This window comes from Eleutherodactylus coqui, chromosome 5 (genome assembly GCF_035609145.1).
Source record: "Eleutherodactylus coqui strain aEleCoq1 chromosome 5, aEleCoq1.hap1, whole genome shotgun sequence".
NCBI lineage: Eukaryota > Metazoa > Chordata > Amphibia > Anura > Eleutherodactylidae > Eleutherodactylus > Eleutherodactylus coqui.
Window position 1 is genome coordinate 202339635 of NC_089841.1, and position 23955 is coordinate 202363589.

General features: G+C 40.4%; 1 protein-coding gene across 1 annotated transcript in view; it reads right to left on the bottom strand.

The window, feature by feature from the left end:
- The window catches only part of LRRC2 (leucine rich repeat containing 2), a 218945-nt gene that overhangs the window by 152582 nt on the left and 42408 nt on the right, over positions 1–23955 (bottom strand). Inside the window, exon 3 of the mRNA XM_066601996.1 lies at positions 2562–2718. Within this exon, the coding sequence (XP_066458093.1) occupies positions 2562–2718 (157 nt within the window). The remainder of the gene's footprint in view (positions 1–2561; positions 2719–23955) is intronic.

Below are 23955 nucleotides of genomic sequence, written 5' to 3' on the forward strand. Positions count from 1 at the left end.
CAATGGAACTTTCTAATGTTAAAAAGGCATCGCAAGTTTGTACTTTGCAATTTTTGTGCAATGCGTTTTTAACATTAGAAAGTCCCATTGACAATCGCGTTAAAAAAAACGCAAGTGGGTGTTCACCCTTATTCACATAACACAGACTGCCATATATGGTTACTATAGTCTGCAGGGAAGGATCACTGCATTAGCGACACAAGACATGTGACATCTTGTGATCAGTAATAAGGTAACACATGAGAGACATGTCATAATCTGCTCCCAGATAATGTGCTAACCTCTGCGTAAGCAACAGAAAAAGAAATCTCAGAAAAAGGCAACATTTGGCAGTCATGGGTAAATATGGTGACTTGAATGAGTTTGACCATAGGCAGATTGTTGGTGCCCGGAGGTGTGGTGCTAGGATTTCTAAAGCAGTCACACTTGTATCAGGAGTGTACCAAGACTGGTTAAAAAATGGACAAACATCTGACAGATCAGGCAGGTCACATGTGGTTGATCTTAGAGGCAAACATTAGGTGGCCCATCTACTATCTCCGCAACTACATGTCACAGTGGACCAACTGACCCAGCGGGGAAGTTAGACAAATTTCTACAAGCGGCGTACCTTGTGTCGACTGGGGTTCACTAGCTAAAGACCAACAAGGAAGCCCCAGTGGGCCAGCATCATCACCAACAACACCTTGCCTGAGCCTAGGAATGACGTCTATGGACCTTGGACACATGGCAGAAGGTCGGCTGTAACAATGAGTCACATTTTTTGCTGAACCAATCAGATGGCCAGGTCTGTATCTAGTGTAAACAGTATGAATCTGTATTCCATGGGTGTACCCCTGGGCTTCAACAGGCCAGTAATAGTGATGTCATGGCCTGAGAAGTGTATTCCTGACATGGCCTAGGACTGTTGCGCATCATACCACAATCCTTGAATGGTGAACACTACAGGGAACTATTAGCTGACCATCTGTACCAATATCTTCAGGAAGTCTTTCCCGACCACAGTGCCATATTTAAACAGGACAATCCTGCATGTCATTGTGCTTAGTTCACTATGGAGTGGTTGGTGGAACACAACAATTATATGTCCATGCTACCTTGGTCCCCAAACGCACTCGACTGTAACCTCATTGAACATGTTTGGGATATGCTGGAAAGGGCTGTGAAATTTATATTATTACTAGCTAATATACCCGGCTTCACCCGAGTTAATTTGGTACTGGTGTTTATCTGGTGTTCACATGGAAAATCTTATGAAGTCATGGTTACTTTAGAGATACAGAGGAAAAACATATGTTCACCATTTTGCATAGTTCTCTGCGTTACCCAGGAAACACCATGGGAGGTAACCATGCAACGTTTCCTTTATATAAAATGACATGGGGAAGTGAAAGAATTAGATTCCATATGTAAAATTTGGATGCTAATTCTTTTGCACTTAGAATTGAATAATCGAGTTTGGACCCATTAACTTCTCCAATTAATGACATAATCAATGCCCGTGCCAAATTTCAAGTTTCTATGACATTGGGAAGTGAGAGAATTAGATTCCGTACTTAAAATTTGGACACTAGTTCTTTTGCGCTAGAATTGAATAATCGAGTTGGGACCCATTAACTTTTCCTATTTATGACATATTCAATGCTTATGGCAAATTTCATGTTTCTATGACATTGGGAAGTGAGAGATTTAGATTATGTATGTAAAATTTCGACGCTAATTCTTTTGCGCTAGAATTGAATAATCGAGTTGGGACCCATTAACTTTTCATATTTATGACACAATCAATGCCCGTGCCAAATTTCAAGTTTCTATTACACCAAGAAGTGAGAGAATTAGATTTCGTACGTAAAATATGGATGCTAATTCTTTTGCGCTTAGAATTGAACAATCGAGTTGGGACCCATAAACTTTTCCTATTTATGACATAATCAATGCTCATGCCAAATTTCATGTTTCTCTGACATCGGGAAGTGAGAGAATTAGATTCTGTACGTAAAATTTGGATGCTAATTCTTTTGCGAATAGAATTGAATAATCAAGTTGGGACCTATTAACTTTTCCTATTTATGACATATTCAATGCCCGTGCCAAATTTTAAGTTTCTATGACATTGGGAAGTGAGAGATTTAGATTATGTACGTTAAATTTTGATGCTAATTATTTTGCGCTAGAATTGAATAATCGAGTTGGGACCCAATTACTTCTCCTATTTTGGAGATAATCTATGCTTGTGCCCAAATTCATGTTTCTACGACATCGGGAAGTTGGAGAACTTTTGGCGAGTCAGTCAGTGAGTCAGTCAGTGAGTCAGAGGGGTTTCGTCTTTATATATATAGATTGCTGCCCTAATTTGTATCAATTATCATCCCAATGCTAATTGTACACTAAGAAATTGTGATCACAACAACACATAAGGGAGTTACTTTGTATTGTTACTCTGTGGTGTGTAACTACATTAATGTACTACTCTGCGCCATGTATGTACTATACCAGGCAATTTACACAACCATATAGGATTCCTTCTGTGCAGTCTGAAGCTGAATATCCTTTGTACTCACCTATTTCAGGAGGAAGACGTGTAATTTTGTTTTGTGCCATATCCAAAATTTTCATGTCTTCAAACGTCTGAATATAGCCTGGAATTGTATGTATCAGAGTTTTATGAATATGCCATTCTTTCAGGTATGTCTGTTCTCTCAGGTTATCAGGAAGCTCCTGAGGGGAGAAAATTCAAACATTAGATTTGCAATTTTATCAACATCGACAAAAATTATATATTTTTTCTTAGGAAATACTCTGACTGGAATTTTGCCTTTAGGCAGATTTAATACTAATACAATTAAAAAGTATATACTTTTGTCGAACTAAAATAATGAGGAGCATATAGACAATGTGAAAAGAAAATGTGTATACAGTGGGCAGCCATACCACCAGAATTACTGAAAGGTGACTCGAGTGATATTGATTATTGTGATAATACCATCTGTCTAAAGGGGCATACACAGTATAATGGTGAAATCTGCAGCAAATATGCAGCAAAAACTATGTCAAATTCCGCAAGGTACGTATAGATTTTGACATGGATTTTGTTGTGGACCTGCACCAAAATCAGCAGTGGACTTTCAGTTATGGAAAATGCACTGTTTGTGGAGGTAGTAACTTTAAGTCAAATGCACATGGCCTAAATGCAGGTGGTCGGTGACCCCCGCATACCTCTCCGGATATTTTCTCCTCTGTGCTGCGTATGTGCCAGTCGGTGCTTCGGCACACATGCAAAGTGCAGAGAATTCTGGGCCGCGACTTCTAATTCGCCGCGGGTCGGACAGCTTCCATTGGCTGCAATGGAAGCTGTCTGTGTGAGTTCCACACGAAAATAGAGCATGCTGTGATTTTTCGTCTGCGAGCGGAAATCGCAACTGATTTCCGCTCGTGTGTGGAAAAATCATTTTACGTTGCATGCTATGGACAAATATTGCTGCGGAGTCTGTGGCCAGACGCTCGCCATGGATTATGCAGCAAAAATCCACCCGTTTGCATTGGGCCATAGGCAGCAATTGAACAGTCAGCGACGGATTCACTAATCCTAGTAAATACAGTGCAAACGTACACCTTTCATTCCAAAAATATTACAAATTTACCCTGCGATTAATTCTGGATGATTAATTCCTTGCACATTTAGACAATTTTGTTTGACATTAAACCACATATTGTCCGGCTTAGTTTGTGCCAAAATTTTGCACCAAAAGTTTGGTGCAAATTTGGCGCATGATGTCATATTTAAGCTGCTCCTCTTTCCCACTAAATCCCCTCCTGACTTGTTAATTGAAGAGCACTGAATTATTTTTTTTGGTGCATTTGATGTATAATAGATTTAAAACTTGATGCACATTATGTGCCAGAAATGCGCAACATTTTTGGCACATTTGACTGCAAGGGCCCAGTGTAATCTCATTAGTAAATTTGTGCCTTCGTTTTTGAAGTTTATGTACCAAGATCAGGAAAAATGTGCAAAGGTAAGGATCTGTGTGACCTTGACAAAGGCTAAATTGTGATGACTAAACAACTGGGTCACAGCATGTGCAAACATGGTTATTTAGGAATGATTTGGAAGTAAAAGTCCTTTTTCTCCCTCTGTCATGATGACAGCACCTAGGAGAGAGGATCTGCCTTTCGGGGACTTTTTGTCTACCTTCATTGTGATTTCCTTTTCCATGGAGGTAGGAGACTCCATTACAAAAAAGCTACAGATTGACGAATGTCCTCGGGATGCTAAGAACAGCAATTGGGATTCTCACAGCTCAAGTCTCTTAGCCAGAGCAGTTGTCGGTCTGTGGTACTCTCTCCATCCACAAGCTATGTCGTGTATACAGTCATATATACAGAAAGTTAGAACATATTTATTTTTACACAACAAATCTGCATCTCTTCTTGTAAGTTGTTTTTTTAAATAAAATTCAGGATCGGACTCCACAGAATAGGAGAGCTGGAGAGAGAGAGAGTTCAAAGGTAGGTGATTGTATTAATAAATGGGATGGGAGGTCTCTCTTATAATGGGAGACTTGAAAATCGAAATTTTTCAACTTGTTAAGGAGATGTCGTAGAGGTGACCCCATTTACATATATGAATATTTGAGTGGGTGATAGAAAGAACTGGCACGGGATATATTCTTTTCAATAACATGTTTTGGAGGAAAGGCAATTCAGGCATCAATATAGGAAAGGGTTCTTTACAATTAGTGTAGTCAAACTTTGAAGTTCCTTTTCCCAGGAGGTCATAATGACAGATACTATGTCAGCATTAAAAAAGGGAGGTAGATGCCTATTTATTACTAAATGGCATCTAACAATTAATAACTAGAGATGAGTAAGCATGCTCGTACGAGCTTGATGCTCATTCGAGCATTAGCCTTCTCAATGTACTCATACTCGAGCCAAGCACCACGTGGTGCTCGGGTGCTCGATAAAATTTCACCCTCTCCTCCCCACATGTTTTCAATGGAGCCGTGGCTGCTGCTGGCGGCTCCATTGAAAACAATCGTCTGCCGACACCCTTGAATTGTTTTTTATGGAAGGGCTTTAAACATAAGCCCTTCCCTGAAAAACAATAATTTTAGTGTAAAAAATAAATAAATAGACTTACCTCTCCGCCGCTGCCATGTCCCCCATGGGGATGAAGAACACATCTGCCGCATTCGGCAGATGTTTCCTTCATCTTCGCTAGTAAAAAGAATTCCCTGCTGCCACATCTGTGACTGATGCAGCAGAGGAATTCTTCAATTCCCTTCCGCAGCTGTCACAGACGACAGCTGCGGTAGAGGATCCTGTTGCCGGCACCCGGTAATTGTTTTTCAAGGAAGGGTTTTAAACGAGTTCTCGAGCATTACAAAAATCTCGACTCAAGTAACGAGCACCCGAGCATTTTGGTGCTCGCTCATCTCTATTAATAACATATACTTGGTCAAGAAAAGGTTGAAAGTAATGGACCTGTGAATTTTTTCAACCTATGTAACTAAATAAATGATTCATAACAAGGTACAACAGATCCATGGGGAAATAGTTTAAAATGTTAGTAGCCGTCACCTTGATTAATGATCCTTTTTGATATAATAGGATTTTAATGCAGCACTTATTCGAGAGGCTATTTTGCATAGTCCTTGTTACCATTCATTACAAACAGTCATACAAAGTACACCTGGGGCAGTTGGACATTTCTGCTAACCTATATTTAGTAGTGGGTCATCTAATATGAGAATATAACCTTTGCTTACTTTCCTTTATTTCCTTTTTCCCTTTATACCTCAGGGTTGTTCTTATTATAAAAATCACAAGGGAATTTAATGAACTGAAAATAGGTACTTTGAAAACATTGACTCATACATTTTACTCCAGCAGCTAGTTTACTTCTTAAAAAAATGCTAGAATGAAACAGAAATGTCTTTGATGTTGTGATTCATATCCTGTCAAACTTTCATTCATCATCAGCATTTTTGTGATTTCTAGTGGCTGCATATTTTTATGGGTATTAAAACATGTTTACTGTATTCATATTGCAAAAAACCTACAATACTTGCTAAAAATTGCACATACATATTTCATTAGTCTTATCTATCCATTTTCTTTGTATACAGTGCTTATATACCGGTAGTAGTGGCTAAAGGGGTTGGGATAAGCCAAAAAGATAAGGCATGGCTTTCCTTTTCTGTAATGCTGGTAGAGTAATGAATGGTATCTACTACAGCGACCAGCAACCTTAAGGTGGCTATTCGTACACATTAGATTGAAGCGGGGTGACGGTTGAACAATTGTTGAACAATCGCCAGGTGAACAATTAATGCAGAGGAAGCCATACAAACTTTATTCCATATTGGCCAGCATCGTTGTTCAAACTGGCCATACCTGACAAGCAATTGAACTTTCTGGGAACCATCTTTCAAAGAAAGAGTGAAGTCCTTTTATAAGAATGAAAAATCTTTTATTCGACTATGGGATGACAATTTCAAACACCACCTACTTCTTTCCAGATGATGACAGTGTGTCGTCAGTTAACAAAAACAATCAGTCATTGTTCAATCTCACCTAAGGGCCCATTTACATGCAATGATTATTGGTCAAAATTCATTCACATGAACAAATTTGCACGATAATCGCTACATGTAAATGCAAAGCCATCTGGCACTATTTGATCCTTTGTCATTTATTGCTGAGTTTCAGCCTGCATAAAAATGGTCATTAGTTTGTTTGCTTTTCGGTTTGCTTAAATTGCACTTTTTCTATCTCTGAAAGACTGAACAACTTGAGGGGAGGGGTGATTGTTTGCCTTGCTAAACACAATGACTACTTGTTTACTCATGCAGCAAAAGACAGTGGCTTATCTTCAAACTAATTAAACCCCTGCTAGCCAGAGATTCCTCACATAAACACACGCCCCACTGAGCAAACAACATATACAGAGTTTACTTTAGCTAATAAGGGGAAATGGAGAGCATTTCAAACAATTATCTGCACGTTTAAATGCTCAGCATTTCTATGCAAAAAAGTTGTTAATTCGTTCAGTGGTTCACTCATTCAAATATTAATCGTGTGTAAATGGAACTTAACAACCAATTATTTTAGTTGAAATCAGCCATTTTCACCAGCTTAGGTTTAATGTGTATGGTCACCTTAAAAGTCCTTTAATACAGAGCAATTAGCATTTATTTACTGGCCCTTTATACAGGCAACTGGTAATTATTTGGAAATTATAGTACTAGTGTTTCTGGTGGCACAATGCACCACACAGAGGTGCTACTTGGTACATTCATTATGATCCCCACACATCACACACACAGCTCTACTACATCCATCCTGATTCCTACACATGACACACACAGCTCTACTACATACATCCTGATTCACACACATCACACACACACAGCTATGGTACATTCGTGCTGATTTTCAGACATCACCGGCTCAGCAGACTCCTGGATACAGTGATAAGCCCCTGGTCATGTGATCCCCGGCTTCAGCCACACAGGTGATCACATGATGGTGATGTCATCGCAGGTCCTGGTGGCTGCTGTCGGCTTATCCAGTATACAGTACTTTCTACCAAACTGCTTAATGGCTCCTCCCACAGCAGTGACATCACCAAAGGTCCTTCAGCCCAGCGGGTCTCTTTTACCAAACTTCACAATGGCTCCTCCCATAGCAGTGACACCACCACAGATCCTTCAGCCCAGCGGGTCTCTTTTACCAAACTTCACAATGGCTCCTCCCATAGCAGTGACATCACCGCAGGTCTTTCAGCCCACCAGATCTGTGTGGTGGGGGTAGGCCAGTGTCTTCTGTCAGGACTGCTGTGTTGCATCTGAGATAATAACAGCTTAGCTGTACTCTCATTTTGTTATTTTCGTCCTCCCCTTCCAAGAGCCCTAACTTTGTTGTTCTTCTGTTGGTCAGGCACTATGTTTATATATGTTGTAGGACCTGAGATGATGTCACCAGGGGCTGAGTGATGATTTCACCATGGGCAGAGCATGAGAAGCACCCACACACATACATTCATTTAATGGAGAAGGGGTCATTAGTAGTTTGATTCAGACTCTAAAAGTGGATACAAGAATATTGATATGGTTATTTGACCCCATAGAATTTCATCACTGTCTGAAGCTCATCCCCATTTATACAGGGAAATGCGGTGTTGACAATACTGATTTTTTTTTTTTGTGCCACATAAAAGATACAATCAGTGACATATTGAGAGCTCGTTCAGACGAGTGTTGTGCTCACATAGTATAGCCATGTGCAAAGATCGCGGCTATACTGCTCAAAAGATTGCATGAATGGGCTAATTCTAGCTACTTGAAGTCGCCCGTTTGCACAATCTGAGGTGCGGACTGCGTTCTTTCCAGCTTCCATAGGAGTGTATTGAAAGTACACAGCAATGATAGGACAGGTCCTATCTTTTCACACACCATGGAGCTTAGATGCGAGTTTACACTCGCATGTCCTATCTTTGTTAGATGTGTGAATTAAGCGCATCTAACAATCATTCACGTGAATGCTTCTATGGGTTCCTATAGAAGCATGTCCTGTGTACGTCTCTAATAAGCGCGGACAGCGGTCGCCTGAACGAGTCCTTAGACAGATTATTGGGCAATCAATTGTGAAGGTTCATGCCCAATAATCGTCTCATATAAGAGGCTCATTAGCAAAGGGCCATACATGGTGGGTGTCATAGATTTCACGCCAGATTAGAGCCAGATATCACCCTACACATTGCAAAGTACCACACTGATATTTCTACTATATGTGAATTATTTTTTTGCAAATCCCCTCTATTTACACTGTACTAGAAATTGTTGTAGATTTTCGGTGCAGAATCCACTTGAATCTACAACATGTAAATTCACCCTAAGACAATCCACAGCGAAAGAAAATGGGTAATAATGAAGAGAAGGCAAAATAAAAGGACGATTATGGACTTTCTTTAATCCATTCTATTGTTATAAATTAGGATGTTTCATAATAAGTAATTGCTATTTCCTTGTAAATCAATATGTTCATATATAAGGAATAGTATTTTCTTTTATAAATTGTTCTATGACTAACAAGATAGAATATTGTATTTTCATTTTGCTTGCATCAAATCAATAATAGTATTTTTTATCCAGATTCTGAACAGCAATAAACTAGCAAGTGTTTAAATTAAGTCACGTAATGCTATCACCGAGCCTGCATTGCATCATGTAACATGCTGATAACTCCAATTATGGGAAATGATACAAACTTTTTCTATAGCAAGTAGAACTATGCCACAGGGGGTATTCCATCCCCACTGCTTCTGAATCAGCATGTTCCTCTATTTGCTGATTACCATGTCCCTGGATAACGTATACTGGGCACATTATTCTTTTTATTTTTTAAACATATTTGCAACCTCATAGTCAACCTCAAAATTTGATTTTTGCTCTAGAGCTATACAAGATGTTCACGAAATAGCCTCTCTAATTTCTCTATGTTCAAATGATTTCCCATTTAACTTATGTAACGCCACTGAAGCTTTGAAGTTTCATTTTAGATTTTATGTTATTTTTATGTGCTATAAGTAACAGATTCACTTACTTTCTTAAATCACCACAGGTTTGTGAATATGAGTCAAAGCACTCTTTTTACGACTACCTAAAAATCTTATTTTGTGCTATGATGTTTTCATGGGTAAAATTGATTTAAGATTTAAAGCTGCAGTATCTTGAATGAGGCATTAGTCCATTAGACAGAGATAAGGTTACTTTAAATGATGCATTAATTTTTATTTGTTTAGATTTGTATTAGAACTGCTTGATTAATCTTATTCATTCCATTCATTTGCTATTTGTACCCTTCTGTTCTAAGCAATTATAAAATCAATTTTAGTAGAGATGTCTTGGTGCACAGAGCAAACCACTAGTGCCTCCACCACACATGTTATTGGCTTCGCACTAGTGCCTCCACCACACATGTTATTGGCTTCGCACTCATGATCTGGTATTGTATGTGAAATTGTTGTCACTCAGCAGTTAAGGCTAATGATTGAGTTCTGGATAGAGAATGCTACTGTATGGCTCACACAAGACATTAAGGATGGGCCATGATAGCAGCTACTGAAGGGGATGCTTCTGAACACAGTTCAATTTAAGTATTTGAACATTACAAGACAGCTGCTCTGAGCCTAATCTTCAGGGGGTTCCTGAGAACTCTTTGCAGTTTTCTCCTGATATATAACTACTGTATGGCGTGTAAGGTATGGACAGTAGCTGAACTACCATACGTATGGGCTGAGTCCTTATACCTGAAACTGTATGTGTACTGAATGGTTGTTTGCTTCTGTATCACGTAATTACCATAAGTTATTATTACATATATCAGGTCTCCAGATGGTCACCAAAATGGTCACCAATGTGGCAAAGAATTTGCAAATGGCAACAAGATTTGTAGTCTTGTCACAATGTGTTACTAATCCCACCACCAAACTGTCACTTTATGATAAAAGAAAATTTATCATTTTTCCATCTGTATTTTGGATTATACAAAGTTTATGGGAGGAGTGGACAGAGCTGACCAGTACTGTGGATGCTACGGTTTTACCAAAAGATCCTACGAATGGTGGAAAAAATTCTTCTTCTGGCTGATGGAAGTTGCAGCTGTGAACAGCTACATTCTGTATGTCATAGATAAGAAGGAGAGGGGCAAAATAATACTTACCTATCAGAAAAAAAGTCATCACTCAGCTTGTGGGCAATGTGTGGAAGAGAAATACGAGAAAGAGGGGAAGTCCTTCAACTTTGGTTTCTAAGGAAAGATTAAATGGAAAGATGCATTTCCTAAAAGAAAATGAAAATAAATCCACAAAGGATTGCAGCAGGAGAAAAAAAGAAAGGAGGAAGGAGAAAAACCCGTTTCTACTGTGAGACATGCAGTAGGAAGCTTGGACTTCATCCTGAAGAGTGCTTCAAAAAGTACAACATTGTCAAAAATAATAAACCATAATAAACGGAAACACTTTATTTTTCAAAAAGTTTCAAATAAAATCATGATTTGAGTTAACTTTTATGTGCTTTTGTTGAGTTATTCCAAGTAATCCACAACACTCTTTCCCACCCAAACTAAATTAAAGCTGGGGAAGATACAGGTGGCAGGGAAATTGGATTGGAAGGGGTTAAAGCTCATTAGAGAGGTCAATAAAAAAAGTATATTGGACATCATTAAGGGGTTATTGTAAAAACGTCATATGTTGTATCCTTGAGTGTAAGCCTGCTACACAGGTTAAAGACTGATTGCTGCATGTACTTCACCTTCAGATCCTTGAACATTGTAGCACAACCCGGACAAAACAGAGGGCTCATCTATACCTGATTCTAGCGCCCACAATACCTCCCTCCCAGCCAAGGCTTGAAATAGTCAGATTGGAGCCAAGAACAATTGCAGTATCCTAGAAGACAGGTACAAAGTCACAAATGAATATGGTGCCAGCCCAACATGTTTAAATAAATGTAAACAATAATTATAACTTGGGGTCTTTTTGGACCACACTTGGAATAATGAGGGTTAAAGAACAAATGCTGTTATTCTGCCCTATTATATTTTTATAAGCATAAACAATACCCAATACAGTGTTCGAATAATACTATTATTCAGTGCCCAAATGATACAGGTGTTAAGAGAATAAATAATACAACACTTCAGTGACTACATAGAACTGCCATTCATTGTGCATATGATGCTATTATATAGTGCCGAAATACCACAATACAGTGATAAAAAATACTGCAAAACAAACCATGTAGCACACTATTTTTGCCAAAGAAAACACAAATAATGCCACTATTGAGACCCCTTATTAGTGGTATATAGTGACCAAAAATGCCGCCGTATAAATAAAAGATAATGCAGCTATAGAAACTCCGAATAATACCACAAAACTGCTAAAATATTATAGTTATATAGGGTTCCCTTGCAAACACCTAAACATTCCTTATAGACAAAAGAAAAAAGTTTGGTACCTTGTATAGCTGGGCTCACACCAGCACTAGGTTTCCATGCAGGGGGTCCATTTTCCCCTCTCTATTATGAGAGCAAAAAAATTGAACGGATCCTCCCTATGAAGGAATTGAATGGTGCTGAACGGACGACTGTAATGGGGCTTGTCTGCTTTCCCTATATATATATATATATATATATATATATATATACAGTGATGTAATGAAAAGAGATTAAACACAATCATTATTTTGAAGAGTGAATGCTTAATTCAGATAACCAGTGTGAAGACATTATTCTTTCTAGGGTGATGGCCACCTTCCCGACCCTCCAGTCTTTGGGATTTGATATTTTCCTTTTATATAACAACTTTCATATAGTTGATGTTATATACTGGACTATAAAAAATGTGACATCAGTGTTGGCAATGACACATGACGTCAGGAATGATGAAGAGAGGAGGTTAAGTCATTATGCATTGCCCAATTCTGGAAGTGCAGCACATGTCTGGAATGCATGGCGTCAACACCTCAACCAGCTGAAGATGTCAATTTTAGACAGGGAAGTGGTTAGTGGTAATAGAGGGAGAGTGGGTCTGGACCAGTCCATTAAGTGATGCATCACAACTAATTATGCACTCCGCGCACAGCACGAAAAATCAGATTTTGGGGCATTAGACTCACTTTGAAAAAAGAAAAAAAAGAAAACAAGGTATGTTGAGTTTTGTATGTTTATCCTACACCTTTTTAATAGTGTTGAGCGAACATACTCTGCCGAGCTTGATGCTCGTTCGAGAATTAGCGTACTCGATGGTACTCGTGTTCGACCCCGCCCCAGTTTCTGGCTCCTCCCCACTGTAACGTGCCTGTTTTGGCCCCTCGTCCCACATACAAAAATGCTCGAGTCTCCCATTGTAGTCAATGGGGTTCGTTACTCGAGTAGAGCTCTCGAATTTTACGAAAAGCTCGACTTGAATAACACGGATCCGAGCATTTGGGTGCTTGCTCATCTCTACTTTTTAATGATTTAGTAAAGCTGCTATTTGGGGGTAATACATTTCCTTTAAAAGCCAAGGATGGCATTAGATTCTGTCTTGTGTGATTAGTAAAGCAATAAGGCCCATTTACACGGAGCGATGATTGCTCAGAGATCGTTCAAACGACAGTTTCAGTGACAGCTTTGAGCGATCATTTTGCATAAACTATTAAGTAGCTACTCAGCTACTTAATAGCAATTTAGTGTGCAAATGAAGGCTTTAGCTGAAAGCAGTTAATAGCCCAAGGGTTCTTATCTGCATTTAGCTTCTTTGTTCTCCGACGGGAAACCATGCTATCAGCACTACGCCGGGGATAACTCCTGATAAGGCTGAACGACAATTTTAAGGTTGGAGTGAATTTAAAAATTAGCTAGCAGTGCCCAAAAAGTGCATGATGGCCGCGTGTTTAGACGCAACAATAATCGCTCAAACGCTCGCTTTTTAGCGATTTTTGAGCAATCATCGCTACATGTAAATGGGCCTTTAGAAATTATCTTTTCTTGACCTGTTTATACTCAAAGAACACCAGAAGAATTCACAGGTTACCACATTTGTATAATGTACCCTGCCCTGTCATAATAGGGGCATATGCTCTGGAAATATTGTGAAATACATACCTATTCCTTTTAAACAGCTATCCAGCAGCAGCATATTTAATAAATATGTTGAAAACATTTCTATGGGTCCCTTTAAATCCTACATTTATTATTTCTTGCTAAAAATGTTCCTTTGTAAGAAGCTCTTACCCTTTATTATAGATACAAGTATTTTCTCTAACTAATGAAGCCTTTGATTAGTTGCATCAGGTGTACTTGAGACAGCACCTAAAGTGCAAATGTGTGCTCTTATGAGGGATTCTATTCAGAGGGTTGAATAATTTTGAAACTGCAGTAGTCATTCAAAGTGACATTTTGTGTTGAAATTGGAGACACCACTTGATATATTAGTTGTATTGAGCTATATAAATTGTTCTTGTTTGATTGTGTTATTGAAATTAGCTGAAAGTTTGTAAATTTGACGAATAAACCTAATTTTCATAGGTGGCAGGATGAATAATTTTTATTGCAACTGTAAAAAAAAATCTATGTATGTTATACTTCAAATCTATGGCTGTAGCCCTGAAAGCCAACTACGTCAAACACTTAGGTTAGTGTGGTTCACGTCTCAATATTGTATACTTTTGCAATGATGTTAACCAACGGAACAATGGTTTAAATTGCATAAGACATTGTTTTCAATCTGTTCATATAATACAAAAGCCTTTAAATAATGTTGGCCATCGAATGCTTGAAATTGCAGTCTAATCAAATGAATCAGCCAATTATGAAGCCATTTTGGGTCATTCCTGACAATCCAAAGTGCTCAGTATCGATCTACTGCCTGAGTGCTTAATGGGCATATATCACCTAGATTCTTTTTCCTAATTAAAACCAGATGCTAAAACAAATTTATTTTGTCATCTTTTTTTCTTTTCTTATTCTGGTACATTACTATGGAGACAACCAACTTGCCTGAGGTGCTGCTCTACTTTCTTAAAAATGACAGAAATTGCCATATACTTACCAATGTACTAATAAAAGATAGAAGGGCAAGTAAAAACACCACATCCAAAATGCATACAGCCAAAGTACCACATAGAGGTGCATTGCACAGGTGCAAAATGAACAATCACCTACCCTGTACTAGGGGGGAGAGTTAACTACACCTGCATCAAAATAAGGCCTTAGTCACACGGGCGTTTTTTCGCGCGATTTGCGCATCGCATGTCGGATGCGCATGCGCAAATCGCGTGACCGGAGGCGAAAAATCGCGGGAAAAATCTGCACCTACCCGCGTTTATCGTCACTGCAAAACGCCCGTCTGACCGGAGAAAAATCGCCGTGCGCATCAAAATGCGCATGAAACTTCGTCTGACCAGCGAAAAAAATGATTTTGGTGCGCACAATAATCGCAAAACGCCGATAGCCGCGATTTGCGAATCGCCTTGTCCTATAATTTTTCGCAAAAGCGGACATGTGACCGATGCCATAGCGAACCATTGGTTCCATATATGCGCAAAACGCATGCGCATGCGCAAAACGCGCGAAAAAACGCTCGTGTGACTAAGGCCTAAAGCATGCAAAGGGTGTTAGGCCAATTGACATGTGTAGTGCCCCATGCTGGCTTACAGCCCAATTATAATGCCATATTTCAATTCAGCAGGCTGCCCTGCACCTCAGAGGCGAACCACACTGGCACTGACACGCCAAGCTCCCCCAGGCTTTTAAGGTCATACTACTTGTTGCAAAAGATACTAATCAATATTGATAAATACCAATATGCAGACAGCCAAAGTGCTAAATTGAGGAATATTGCAAAAGTGCAAAGTTCTGATAAATAACTACTCACATGCCCACCCTGCGCAGAGGGGAGCAGCTGCTTAGTATCATACTTGCAAATAGATAAGCATTCAGAGTCTCAGGCCAATTGATTCAGAAGGCTGCCCTGCACCTCAGAGGCAAACCCCACTGGCACTGATACCCCGGGTTCCCTCAGTTTTTAAAGCCATACTGCTTGTTACAAAACTATTGATAAATACCGATAAATGTGAGGTATTGGTTAATATTGTGGCCAAAATGCACAAGCTCACAAGCCTGCGTCAAGGGTCCTCATTCTGTTCTGTGGCTTTAATAGCTGAAGAAGCTTGGTGTATGAGTGCCAATGTGGTTCCCTTCTGGGGTGCAGGGCAGCCCGCTGAATTGAAATATGGTGTTATTAGTAGGCAGTAAGGCTGCCTGCACATGAACAGATTTGCATTGAGGAATCTACGGTCGGTGTCCGCACTGCGGTTTTGCAGCGATTGCCATTCATAGCATGCTATGGAAAATCGCTTCTTCCTGCATACTCTTGGAATCAAATTGCGATTTCTATCAAGTCAATGGAACCATCGGATTCATGGCCTTTCTGCAAATGACATTGCGGAAAGGTCCCAGATTCTTGTGACGGCACAGGGTAAAAAGAATTTTTTTTAAATTATGTACTATGCACGTCCAACAGCGAGCCATCTGTGCCATCTGCAGTACATAAAATACGGATTCCTGTGGATGCCAGCCGGACACAGGGTCAGATTCTGCTGCGGGGTCCCACATGCGGAATCCGACCTGTTTGTGTACAGGCGGCCTAAGCCTGCATGGTGCACTAAACATATCTATTGGCCTGACACTATTTGCATGCTTTATTTTGGTGCAGGTACAGCACTAAGTAGCGATATCATCCCCCCTACCCCAGTACAGGGTAGGCATAAAGCAGATGTTCATCAGTACATTCCACCTGTGCAATGCCCCTCAATGTGGAACTTTGGAAATTTGAGGAATGTGGAGTTTTCACCCGCCCTTCTATCTTGTATTAGCACATTGGTAAGTATATGGCCATTTTCTGTGATTTTTCTGAATTTTCCTTTTTTTCTGGAACTCTCCTCTACTTTCTTAGCAGCAGTTAAGAAATATACTTTAGAGCAGCCAAATGGACACAAGACATCACCCCAACATTTTATATAGGTGAAATATATCCCACCTTAGTAGTGAGTCTTTGTTACATATAACATCAACATGTATATATCATAATGAAAGTAGTTCTTCCAAATGGACAACATTAGTCCTTATGTCAATTAGAAAACATACACAGCACCATGCATTTTGACCCTTATTAGCCAGAATGGAGAGCCACTCTAGAAGGGCAAATGCATGGTCACCCATAGCTTGACCTTGTAGGTAAAGGTAAAGTCCCCTGGTGCACGCACCAAGTCATGACTGATTCTTCGGATGACGTCACAACAAGCCGTTTTCTTGGCAGACTGTTTTTGTGGGGTGGTTTGTCATTGCCTTCCCAAGTTATCTTTTATCCCCCAGCAAGCTGAGTACTGATTTTACCAACCGCGGAAGGATTGGAGGTTGAGCCAACCTTGACCCAAGCGGGGATTGAACCCAAAACCTTTATTTCAGCTACCTTAACACTCTGCACCACACAAGCTTGACCTTGTAGCAGTGGTTAATTGCTGGGTAGATCCATTTTGGAATAAACCTCATGAAATTGCCCTTCAGTTATGGATTTGTCTACTGAAATGTAACATTAGAATTATCTGAATTCTCTAGCAATAAATTAAAGCCATAAAATTCTACAAAATAGGAGAGAACTAGAAAAATTAAATGGAAAGAACATTTAACCCCTTGAGTGGCAGGTTTACTGTTACCATGTCGTGCCTCAGAGGGCAGGTTTTTTAAATAAGTCAACAATGCAATTTTCTCACGCAAGTATTTATTTAGGAACAGAACAATCGCTTTGCAATATTTTTTTGCAACAAAAGAATAGATTATAACAATTTTGGAAAATAAAATAAAATACAGACTTACCGCTCTGTGCTGCCGGGGCTCAGGCGCGTGTCTCTGCTTGGGTCCAGGCACTGTAATTATGTTCTTTCCGCAGGCGGTCTCCTATTGACCTCAATGCAGCCGCTCTGTGCTGCCGGGGCTCAGGCGCGTGTCTCTGCTTGGGTCCAGGCACTGTAATTATGTTCTTTCCGCAGGCGGTCTCCTATTGACTTCAATGCAGCCGCTCTGTGCTGCCGGGGCTCAGGCGCGTGTCTCCGCTCAGATCCCGGTACTGTCATCATGATCTTTCAGCTGGCGGAGATTTAAAATCCCCGCCTGCTGAAAGAACATAATCAAACTGCCGGGATGGGACCGCGTAGCGCTCAGCCAATCACACGCAGCGCTCGGTCTATTCATAGAATTCAAGAAGGAGCATGATGACAGTACAGGGACGTGAGCGGAGACACACGCCTGAGCCCCGGCAGCACAGAGCGGCTGCATTGAAGTCAATAGGAGTGCTATGCGGTCCCCTCCCGGCAGTTTGATTATGTTCTCCAGCTGAAAGATCATGATGACAGTACCGGGATCTGAGCGGAGACACGCGCCTGAGCCCCGGCAGCACAGAGCGGTAAGTATATATTTTATTTTATTCTTTACACTTGATAGAAATGATTTTATGGGAAGGGCTTATATTTTAAGTCCTTCCCAGAAAATCACTGTGGGTCAGCCAGCTTCCTATTGCCTTCAACGGGGCTGTCGGCAGCGGCGGCTCCATTGAAATCAATAGGAGTGCTATGCGGTCCCATCCCACAGCTGTCACAACTGTGACAGCTGTGCGAGGGGATTATTTACTTCCTGCAGGGAGTCCCTTTTACTCCCCATGCAGTAAAAACCCCAGAAATTCAGCGGACATCTCAGTGCTCAGTACATTTCAGCACTGGAGCTGTCCACGGAAGCCTTCCGGGGTTTAACTGCATGGTCCGTGCAGCAAGCCACGGAGATTTTCCGGGCGTGCCACTCAAGGGGTTAAAGATAGACAGCTTGAAAGAACCAAAAAGTATCTTTGTTAGCCTCCCGTATTGTAGGTGTATTGATGAGAAATAGCCATTAAAACCCACTGGTATTTACTAAACACTATAAGCTAGCTACCTGTCATTATATGGTAGTGATGAGAATTCCAGTCTGTGTCCTGAGTGCACAGCAATGCTTTTTAATTCATTTTATTCACATCATTGTTTAGGGATCAGAGTATTATTTGTGTGGTAAACTTGCCTTGACCTACCTGAAATGTATTAATGCATGAGTTTGTTTCATGCCTTAATATTGATCCGCCTGGTCTTGAGGACTCCCGCTCGGAATCTATGAATAGCCTGATGTTGTTCAATAGAAAATCCTACCCTTCTAAAACTAAACACACTCTCTCTATCAGCTGGTAATGCTGCTAGTAGGGCTCCACATTACAAGCTTTCTTCCTAAAGATTTCCTTTGAAGTCTCATTTACATTCCTTTCATCTCCAAGGTGGATTTGATTATCACTTTATTCACCTTCAAATAACTTAGTTTTTGGCATCTCTTCGACAGGAGACGTACCCAATTGCTGCTCATCATTATAACTTAGATGATCATTTTTCTTTCATGCTACCTATCGGTATATAAATAAATATTTTTTTTTTCAGTGACGGAGCAACAGAATTTTGGTAGGAAGCAATTTATGAATAAATCCATACACTTTGTTTCTTTAAATCTGTGGACATTTCGCTACATTTTTCTCCCCTCCATTCTGATATGGATCATTTCATGTTTGCTTCATTTCCCACACGGTGCATGCTATGTTACAATCCATCTTCTATATTTGGCAGTTGATGGCAGCTTAAAAAATATAAAAGTATGAAGTGCCTGAGGGCTGGTTTTAATGAGAATCTCTCCTAACTTTCTTTTTTATTTCCTACATATTATTCTGCTGCAAATAAAATGTACCCACTGCCTCCTTGTTCTAAAATTTCTTCTTTTCAATATTTTTTCTTTTTCATTTCTTTATTAGGAATATGCATTTGTGACTTCATCAGAGGCGCTGGGTGAGTCAGAACAATGTAGCAGCTAGAGTTTCGTCTTCATTGTCTTATTGGCTAACAGAGCTGCTTCAAAAATCTCGCGTTTGTCTATGTATTCAAAGCTTACGGCAAGCATTTGTTTGTATCATTCAGAGCCACTGGCATACATGGATTCCCTGGGTGTACATATAGTATGCCTATACATTGTCGCTATTGAGACAGGTACTTCAGATTACTGACAGTGTCAATGTTGGTTAAATATTATACAGAGAATTAATGGTGTCTTATATTCCTTGGAGAATGAAAGCCTCCACTAAGGACTAAACCTTCATCTGTCATTTCATCTTCTCAGTATGTATATGCAGATCACTTAGAGATCTTATAGGTAATATGGAGCTGAGCCAAGCAAGTGGTATGCTCTTAATCAAAGAAAAAGGAATTAAAGAATATAGGGTCCCATAAAGGTAAATTGGGAAGATACAAATTGTTTAATCGATAAGTCAACAATCACTGTTAAATATGAATTATTGTTAAGGCCTTAGTCAGACGGGCGTTTTTTCGCGCGATTTGCGCATGCGTCCGGCGATTTTTTAAAACCATTGCTTTGCAATGGTATCGGACACATGAGCGCTTTTTATGCGCTCGTCCGATAAATTATAGAACAGAAATCGCAGATCGCACCTATCTGCGATCTGCGATTCCTCTTCTCTTCTCTATATGCGCTCAATGGGGCCGGCGGCAGCAGCGCCGACCCCATTGAGAACATATAGAAGACAAATTATTCTTCTCTGCCACAGCTGTAACAGCTGTGACAGAGAAGAATGATGTTTGCCCATTGAATTCAATGGAGCCGGCAATACAGCCGCCTCCATTGAAAGCAATGCGCTGCGGGCGAGCGCAGGATGAATTGTCGGGAAGGGCTTAAATATATAAGCCCTTCCCTGCAATTCATGCAGAAATGTGTTACAATAAAAAATATATATATACTCACCTTGTCCCGGCAGACGGAGTTCAGAGCGGCCGGCCTGCAGTGGGTGTGAAGGGGGTGTGAGTCAGACTTGCCCCTGATTGGCTCAGCGCTGAGCCAATCAGAGGCAAGGCTGACTCACACCCCCTTCACACCCACTGAGCCAATCAGGGGCAAGTCTGACTCACACCCCCTTCACACCCACTGCAGGCCGGCCGCTCTGAACTCCGTCTGCCGGGACAAGGTGAGTATATAGATTTTTTTTATTTTTACACTTTTCTGGATGAATTGCAGGGAAGGGCTTATATATTTAAGCCCTTCCCGACAATTCATCCTGCGCTCGCCCACAGCGCATTGCTTTCAATAGAGCCGGCTGTATTGCCGACTCCATTGAATGCAATCCGCTGGACAGCTCCAGCCTGTTTCTAATGAAACGCGGCTAGGAGCAGATTTTTCGGGCGATTTTTTTGGCCCCGGTCAGGCGATTTGCGGATGCGCATCCGTCATGCGATCTGCAAATCGCACGAAAAAACGCCCGTGTGACTAAGGACTAACAGGGTTGTCTGTGTGCAAGGTAATTAAAAAAAAATTGATCCAGGCCTGTTAAAACAATAAAAGCAGAGATACTTACCCATCATCTGCCCTGGTAATTCATGCTGCTCAGTCCTCTTGATTTTTGGTTTGAAATGGCTACCACCTGAATCTGCAGCCAATCAGAGGCCACAGCTGTCAGGTGCTGTTCTCCTGGCATCATGGCTCCCAGCATCTGAATGGTGATACCAGGAAAACAGCCCCTGGCCTCTGAAGCCTCTGATTGGCTGCAGTCTTCAGATGGTAGCCATTCCAAAACAAAGACCACAGGGCTACAGCACTGGATAGCCAAGTCAAAGAATGAGTAAGTATCCCAGCTTTTATAGTTTTAGCAGGCCCAAATCAATTTTTTAAAAATTGCCCTCCTTTCGGACAGCCCCTTTAAAGCTGTTCTCCAAAGCTTAAATATTGATGGCCTACCATAAGCAGATGGGGAGCTCTACTTCAAAACGAACACTTAAAGAGACTCTGTCATCATGTTTTTGCAGCGCTCACTGAGAGCACCATAGGGTAGTTCCTGTCACACTGATATGTCTGCTGTGTGTATCTGTGCAGTAGTTGTAGAGAAACTTGTATTTTATTAGTAGCAGTCAGACCGAGAACTAGTCCTGGATATTTATGAGCTGCAGCTAGCCACACCCACCCCACCCTCCAGCCAATGATTGACAACTCTCTCTCTCTATGCTCAGTAATAGGCAAACAGCAGTCAATCAATTGGGTGGTTATCCTGCAACTCATGAATATCCAGGACTACTTTAAGTAGTCCTCTATGCCTTTGCTGATAAAATGCAAGTTTCTGAGACACTGCTGCACAGATATACACAGCAGACATATCACTGTAATCAGTGTGACTGGCACTATCTTGTGCTGCTCTTAGAGAAGGGTGCAAAAAGATGGTGATAGAGAATCCTTAAAGACGTTATCAGAACAACCATATTTTGTAGACCATATTAAGGCATATGCAATGGCGTAACTATAGGGGATGCAGTTGCACCCCACCCCAAGAGCCTTAGGGGGCCCATAAGGCCTCTCTTCTCCATATAGGGAGCCTAGTACTATGAATAAAGCATTATAGCTAGGGGCCCTGTTACAGATTTTGCATTGGGGCCCAGGAGCTTTAAGTTATGCCTCTGTTTAAGGGGTTATGATAAGTTGGTGGGCACCAAGATAAACTTTTGCAGCCGGGCCCATGAGCCTTTGGCTATGCCCCAAGACATATGGATATCATAAAGGGTATTCCCCCCTAAAATACTACTCAGAGTATAAAGTAGCTCTGACTGCAGAGGTCAAGGTGTGACCCTACATAACACAGCCATCCATTCATTTAAATGGTTGCTACATACTATGCTTTCCCTATTGTTGATTGGTGGGTATATTTGGGGCAACTGAGAGTTTCACCTCATCTCATTTAGAAACAGAGTTGTCCTGATTTGACACTTTCTTTAATTTTGCAGAAAAAGGCACTCTGAAATTCTCTCTTTCACATATATAATGCTTCTCCACACACTTCTTGAACTGGAGTTTGTAAGTTTCAAGGCTTCTGTAAATAATGCTGCTGTAGAATATATTAATATATGAAGACTCCTCGATGTAACTTCTATTCCCTGTGAAGCTTGGAAAGAGATGTATTCTAAACAGACTTTAATAATACAGCCTTTAGCTATCTCCCAAGACATCACTAAAATTACTTAATAAAATGTATTATGCTTTACTTGAGTGATATGTAGAAAGCACTTTACAGGATTGCCGCACTGTCACCAGCCTGATTTTATTCGCATTGTTTATGTCAAATCTGGAACAGGGAGAAAGTAGAAGAAGTAGAAAGAGACAAATGCAGGCATAGATGTCAATCAAGAGCCGGGTGGATGTATGAGGAATATGAAAGCCCTTATTATATCTCTGTATGAATATTAATGACCCGGATATTGGAACATTCATCATATACTATAAAGATATACAACCCATTATTACCAAGTCATTTTGTTTATCCTCTCAATGACATCTGTTAATGCATCTGCTTTATAAAGTACTCCACTTGGTCTTCATAGTGTATAGTTAAGAAGATCAAGATCAAGTTCCAAATCTTGGCAGACACATCTGGGGTTGCTTGTCTAGCATAAAAGCACGTACGCCTATTTATGTATGGGTTGGTATTACCCACGCTTGATATCATTGTATCTACTTATGTCACTGACCTCATTTATTGAAATGGCTACTGTGCAGAGGTAGTGAGTCTTATATTCCCATCTCATATGAATTTTTTGCAGGTTCAGTGTCAGTCTAGACATACCAGAAAGAATCATTTGACATACCAGACCTAGAAGAACTTTACAGAGCAAAAAACATTAACATGTTAGTGTAGTAAAACATGTCTGAAATACTAAATAATAATGTAAAGCTAGGTTCTAGCTCTTTTTGGATCAGTTTTCCATCAATAAAAATTATTCCTATGATTGTCAAAATTACAATGATTCAAGAGTCAGACCCTGCATTCAAAATTATCTGAATATTACCACTGTATCCTAATACTGATATTATTTTTCTACACATTGAATACCAGCATAATAGATCCCATGGAACAGAAAGTAAACTTTTTTCTGTTAACTTGTATAGTTGAGGTTTTGTCTCGGACCTTTGAACAGAGCTAAGCACGGAGCAGAGCCTGGTAGCTGAAGTGAATGGCTACATGAATTCTGAGCTCCCACTCTATACATTCATTACAGCGGCATACAGCAAGGCTAATTCTTGGCTACCTTCTTAATTTGACCGCCGATTGTTCTCTGTCTCTGGGCAATCTGCTATGGAGCCAGCCCGGCACTTCAATACCCATGCACTCCTGTGTTTTGCAGTATTCCTGTTGCTCCCTAGTGTCTCCTAATGTTGAATGGTGCATAAAGGCTTTGTCACTCCTGCACCTGATCTGTGCCTCAGCAGTCCTGCCAGCCTGAGATATTGTGAGGA